We start from the raw sequence: 6,664 nt of genomic DNA on the forward strand, positions 1-6,664 counted from the left end.
TTGGGAATATAATGTAGGTTAGCAGAGACAAAAACATTGTTTGGGTTCTTAAAGATGTAGCTAAACACATCAGTTAGGTTAACTTTTAAATCTAAATCCCAATTATCTCCATAAACACAGAATCCATCAGAGGGAAGGTTTAGGTATTCAGCAATGAGGTCAGGCGTGAGAGAAATTTGTTTACCTTTGATGGTCGAGATGATTAAGCTTTTCTCAGAATAAGCTGTGGCTTGGCAATAGAAAGCTTGGACCACCTTCTTGTATGTCTTCTCTCGAATTTGAAGGAAGTGTGTCCATCCCATCTTATCAGTGAAAGCTTTGAGAAGAATTTCTTCTTTGGCCAGGTCTTCAAAATCCACATAGCGTCCTATTGCTATGGGTCGTGGTGCCCATTTCTCATAAAATTCCTTTTCTTTGTCAGGTTCCAGAAGAGGGATTTGTTTTGGAGAGGGATCCTTTTCTTCAGATGTGAGAGGACCTTTCCCTTTTTCCTTGCGAGTTAGTGGCGGTTTTGGTGGAGATTTTTTAGGAAGAGGAGGTTCTTTTGATTTGGAAATTTTTGATTTAAGAGGTGATTTTTTCGGTGGGTCAGAAGCAGGTTTTTTAGGTTTAGATTTTTTGGTTTCCTTTGGAGCAGCGACTGGTGTAGGTTGAGCAACCTTAGGAACAACTTCTTCTTCTTCATCTGAGTCAGGAATCTCGTGAATGACTTTGTCTCCTTCACCACTTTGAGTTTTCCTTAACCCAATATTAGCAATCAATCTTTGTGATCTTCTTCTGTTCACAGATTGAGAGGACATGGCTTTCTTAGTTTTAGGTTTAGGTTTTGTTTTGACAGGAGAAGGTTTTTCTGGAGTTTCCTCTTTCTCTTCATCTTCTTTGTCAGAACCTTCTTCTTCACAAGAAGCTTTCCTCTTCTTTTCAATCGAAGCTTCTTCTTCTTTGTTGACAGAAGTTTCTTTAGTAGAAACTTCCCCTTCTTCTTGACAGATCATTACGAGTGGATCAATGTTCATTACTTCTTCACAAGAGTCTCTTGATTTTGTGGGAGAGGGTGGAAGAGAAGCATGCATCTGAGAGAGAGAAGGCGAGAGAGAGAGTTCAGGTGAGTGATTAGAGGAGAGGTGAGGTGATGATGGTGGTGTGTGATTAAGATCTGGTGGGGTTTTGGATGAGGAAGATGATTGTTCATTTCCTTTCTTTGCTAACCCTTTTGTTCTAGCCATTTTTGATAAGGTTTGATGAGTTTTGATGGAAGATAGAAGGTTGTTTTTATAAGCAGGAGTGTTTAGTGAAAAGAGAAGTGAAGTGTGGAGTCTGTGAGAGAGAGAGCGTACGAGAAAGAGAGAGAGAGAGAGATAACTAGAGGAAAAAGTTTTTGATTAGACAAATGGTGGTTTAAGAGACAAAGTGGTAGTTTCCATAAAAAGTTATGAGTGTATTTCATTAAATGTGATGGAAATGGCATCTAATGAGTTGTATAATATTTTACATAAGTAGAGATAATTTGAATTTTAAAAGACAAATAAAAGATGTTCATAGCTAATCCACACGTGAGGAGCAAGTTAAGGATAAAGGACAGAATGTTCTTGAGAACGTTCTTTATCTTAAATTTTTTGGATTTTGAATAATATGTAATTTTTCTTTGATAAAATTAAATCTATCTTCTACCAAAGGTTTTGTAAAAATATCAGCCAGTTGATTTTCTGTATTAACAAAAATTAATTCCACATCCTTTTTATTGACATGATCCCTAATAAAATGATGTTTTATTTCAATGTGTTTTGATCTTGAATGCTGAATGGGATTTTTTGATAAATTTATTGCACTTGTATTATCGCAAAATATGGGAATGTTTGTGTACCTTATTGAAAAATCTTCTAGTTGATTTTTAATCCATAACACCTGGGAGCAACAATTTGCTGCTGACACATATTCTGCTTCAGTGGTTGATAGAGCAATAGTATTTTGCTTTCTACATGCCCAACTGATTAATGCATTTCCAAGAAACTGACAGGTGCCACTTGTACTTTTTCTTTCTATTTTGTCTCCAGCGTAGTCAGCATCACAGTAAGCTGTTAAATCAAAACAAGATCCTTTGCTATACCAAAGACCAAGATCAGTAGTACCGACTAGATATCTGAAAATTCTTTTTACTGCAGTTAAATGAGATTCTTTTGGAGAAGTTTGAAAACGTGCACATAAACCTACTGCAAAAACAATATCTGGTCTACTGGCAGTTAAGTACAGCAGAGATCCAATCATTCCTCTGTATTCCTTTTCAGAGACACTTTTTCCTTCTTCATCTTTATCAAGACTAGAAGAAGGATGCATCGGAGTTACCATAATTTTTGCTTCATTCATTTTATATTTTTTGAGAAGATCTTTAATATATTTTTCTTGACAAATAAAAATCCCTTTAATTTCTTGTTTTATTTGTAAACCAAGAAAAAATCTTAATTCTCCCATCATACTCATTTCAAATTCACTTTGCATGAGTCCAGAGAATTCCTCACACATTTTTTCATTTGTGGATCCAAAAATAATGTCATCAACATAAATTTGTACAATGAGAAAATCTGAGTTATCATCTTTTCTAAAAAGTGTTGTATCAATTTTTCCTCTAGAAAAATTATTTTTGATAAGGAATGTACTTAATCTTTCATACCATGCACGTGGAGCTTGTTTTAACCCATATAATGCTTTTGTTAATTTGAACACATGATTAGGTTTATCAATGTTTTCAAAACCAGGAGGTTGATGCACATATACTTCTTCATTTAAGAATCCATTTAAAAAAGCACTTTTAACATCCATTTGAAAAAGTTTAATATTTTTATGAGATGCATATGCAAGAAGAATACGTATTGCTTCTAACCTGGCTACCGGAGCAAATGTTTCATCATAGTCAATACCTTCTTGTTGATTGTAGCCTTGTGCGACTAATCTGGCTTTATTTCTGATAACTTTTCCTTCTTCATCTAGTTTATTTCTAAAAACCCATCTTGTTCCAATTATAGAATGTCCTTGTGGTTTAGAAACAAGATTCCATACCTCATTTTTCTCAAATTGAGAAAGTTCTTCTTTCATGGCTTTTACCCATGATTCTTCACATATAGCTTCTTGAATATTTTTTGGTTCAATATGTGAAATCATTGCCATATTGTTGTCATTATCTTTGAAGGATAGTCTTGTCCTAATTCCATCAAATGTGTTACCAATAATTTGTTCAGGAGGATGGTCACCGACAATTCTCCAACTTTTTGGAGGAGTTTGAGAGGAGGATGCTTGATCTGTATTGCTTATAATTTCTTGATTCTTTGGTATTTCCTCATCATCTTCTTTGTTAGTAACTAGATCATCAAACTCATCAAAAATAACATGCATGCTTATTTCCATAGTTTGATTTCTTAGATTATAAATTCTATATCCTTTAGAATTTGTTGCATATCCTAAGAAAATTCCTTTGTCTGATTTTGAATCAAATTTTCCTAAGTTTTCTTTATCATTTAAAATATAGCAAAAACAGCCAAAGATGTGAAAATAAGAAATGTTTGGTTTTCTGTTTTTCCAGAGTTCATATGGGGTTTTGTTGAGAATTTTTCTAATTGAAACTCTATTTATGATATAGCAAGAAGTGTTGATGGCTTCAGCCCAAAAATATTTTTCAACATTTGATTCATTAATCATTGTTCTTGCCATTTCTTGTAGAGTTCGATTTTTTCTTTCAACAACTCCATTTTGTTGAGGAGTTCTTGCACATGAGAAGTTATGTGAAATTCCCTTGTTATCAAAAAAAGTTTTGAATGATAAGTTTTCAAATTCTCCTCCATGATCACTTCTCACAGAGATGATATTTGATTCTTTTTCATTTTGAACAAGGTTACAAAATTTTACAAATGCTTCAAAAGCTTCATCTTTATGTTTTAAAAACAAAACCCATGTATATCTGGAATAGTCATCGACTATAACAAAACCATATTGTTTTCCAGCAAGACTTGCAGTTCTAACAGGTCCAAATAAATCTATGTGAAGAAGCTCAAGAGGTCTTTTTGTAGAAACGATGTTGTTTGATTTAAAGCTACTTTTAACTTGTTTTCCTCTAGCACATGCTTCACATATTTTATCTTTCTCAAAATTAATTTTTGGAAGACCTCTTACTAAGTCTAGTTGTGAGATTTTTGAAATTGTTTTCATGCTAACATGTCCAGCTCTTTTGTGCCAAATCCATTTATCTTTATCAATGGACATAAAGCAAGATTCAGCTGGAATGTCGTCTAGAAATAAAACGTAAAGATTTTTCATTCGAGAGCCAGTGAAGAGAATATTTCCTGTGGTTACTTGTTTGACTTCACATATGTTAGGTTTAAAAATAACTTCAAATCCACTATCACAATTGACTTATGCTTAGGAGATTGTGTTTTAAACCATCAACATATTGAACATCTTCTATTTTAGCAGAGTTATTCTTACCAATAGTACCTTTACCTTTGATTTGACCTTTGTCATTGTTTCCAAAGGTTACCAATCCTCCCTCCTTTTTTATGAAGGAGATGAAACATTGTTTGTCGCCGGTCATATGTCTAGAACAGCCACTGTCCAAAAACCATGGCTTTCTCTTTGAGTTTTGATAGAATACCTGCATTTCGATTTGATGGTATCTTAGGTCCCCATGATTTTGTGGGTCCTTTATGGTTAGTTTTCATAAGCTCAAGATTTTTAATCTTGAGAAAACAGTTAATTTCTAAGTGACCACTTCTTTTACAGTATGAGCAGAAAGATCGTTCTTTGTTCTGAGAAGAATGTTTTGGTTTTGTTAAGTAAGAATATTCTGGTCTAGCTTTTGCCAGCCTCTTTTTATGAAAGCAAAAAGACTCAACGTGTCCATCTTTGTCGCAGAAGGAGCATTTTAGTTTGTCTTTTTCTGGTATGAAAAAGTTTTCGTAGATCTTTTGATTTTTTGTAATATCAAAACCTATACCATTATGATCAGCCATTCCTTTTTGGGATCCCATGATTTTTTGAAATGTTTCTGTTGATTTTATAAAATGGGTGAGATCATTTCTCAAATGTCTTACTTCATTTTTTAAAGCAACATTTTCATTAGGATTTTTGTCAAATTCCTTTAATTTTTCAGTTGCTTGAAAATATGAGTCTTGTAATCGTTGAATAGTTTTCTTTTGATCATTGTTCAAAGTTTTAAGTTTTTCTTTTTCTTCTTTTAAATCATCGATTTCTTTTTGTAGAGAATAGCATTTATTAGTTAAAAAATTTGAATCAAAAAGTAAACTATCAATGGTGTTTTCTAATTCAGTATTTAAAGGTGGTTTGTCGAAAAGAATTACCTCTTCATTGTCTGTGTTAGCCATTAGACATATGTTTGCTTCTTCTGCTTCTTCTGCTTGTGTTTCTTCAAGAGTGTCCCATGTAATTAGTGCAGACTTCTTGTAAGGAGATTTTTGATTCTTTTTGTTTTGTGGACATTCATTTTTATAGTGTCCTTTGTTGTTGCATCCATAGCAAGTTACTTGACTTTTATCGACTTCCTTTTTTGAGTTGTCTCTTCTGTTTGGGAAGTATCTTTTTATCTGATCTCTTCTTCTTATCATTCTTTGAACTTTCTTTGTGATAAGTGCTAATTCATCCTCTGCTTCTTCCTGAACCATTTGTTCTTCTTCTGTTTCTTTTTCCTCAACTTGAGAGGATGATTCATCTGAAATGTTTTCAGATGCTTTAAGGGCAATCATTTTTCCCTTTTTATTTGGTTTATCTTCTTGAAGTAAAACTTCATGAGCTCTTAATGTTCCAATGAGATCTTCTAAAGCTAAGACATTTAAGTCTTTGGCTTGAGTGATTGCTGTAACCATTGGTCTCCATGAAGTTGGAAGACATCTTAATATTTTTCTGATTCTATCATGAGGGGAATATATTTTTCCCAATGACCTTAACTCATTCACTATAGAAGTGAATCTGGAATACATTTCATCAATGTTTTCCTCTTCATTCATTTCGAAAATTTTGAATTTTCTTACGCCAATATTTATCCTTGTTTCTTTTACATGGCTTGTTCCTTCATGATGTATTTTTAAAGTATCCCAAATACTTTTTGCTGTATTGCATTCATATATTCTTTCACTTTCTTCCATGGTTAGTGAACATTGTAAAAAGAGTTGAGCTTTTGAATTTAGGAGTACCCTCTTTTTATCTGTGTCAGTCCATGATGCCTCAGGTTTGATAGTTACTACTGATGTGACTGCATCAGTGGTTTGTGGTACGAAGTTACCTTCAGTGATAACTTTCCACATGTCCACATCTTGAGACTTTAGGAATAATTCCATCTTCCCTTTCCAGAAGTAATAGTTCTTTCCATTGAATAGTGGAGGTTTTGTACATGAAAGACCTTCTGGTATGTAAGACATTGCTTCTTCTTGAATCTTTTACTCTAACACGTGTTAAGTGTTTCTTTTAGAGACCGGGCTCTGATGCCAATTGAAGTAGCAATAATTGTCGCAAGAAAGGGGGGGTTTGAATTGTGACCCTTTTTAAATTTATTCCTGAAACTTTAAATGAAGTTTATATACTCAAGAATGTTCTTGGTTAAGAAATTAGTTCAAAACAAATAATCTTTGATATGAGAATAATATGAAGAATGATTATATAAGCG

At 33.3% G+C, this 6,664-nt stretch overlaps 1 protein-coding gene and 1 pseudogene across 1 annotated transcript; both read right to left on the reverse strand.

The window, feature by feature from the left end:
* Positions 1–1,602: 1,602 nt before the first annotated feature.
* LOC146955306 (secreted RxLR effector protein 161 pseudogene) lies at positions 1,603–2,334 on the reverse strand (annotated as a pseudogene).
* A 2,249-nt stretch (positions 2,335–4,583) lies between these two features.
* Positions 4,584–6,419, reverse strand: LOC146955307 (uncharacterized). The gene has a single exon (XM_085748159.1). It carries the CDS (start codon positions 6,417–6,419, stop codon positions 4,584–4,586), a length of 1,836 nt encoding a protein of 611 aa, XP_085604285.1.
* Between the last annotated feature and the right edge of the window lie 245 nt (positions 6,420–6,664).

This window comes from Medicago sativa, chromosome 1 (genome assembly GCF_051527215.1).
Source record: "Medicago sativa cultivar Bolivia chromosome 1, Bolivia_mono, whole genome shotgun sequence".
NCBI classification, from domain to species: Eukaryota; Viridiplantae; Streptophyta; class Magnoliopsida; order Fabales; family Fabaceae; genus Medicago; species Medicago sativa.

Bases quoted from the DNA above. Each gene is read 5' to 3' on its own strand.
- LOC146955307 (XM_085748159.1), bottom strand. From the start codon at position 6,419: ATGTCTTACATACCAGAAGGTCTTTCATGTACAAAACCTCCACTATTC.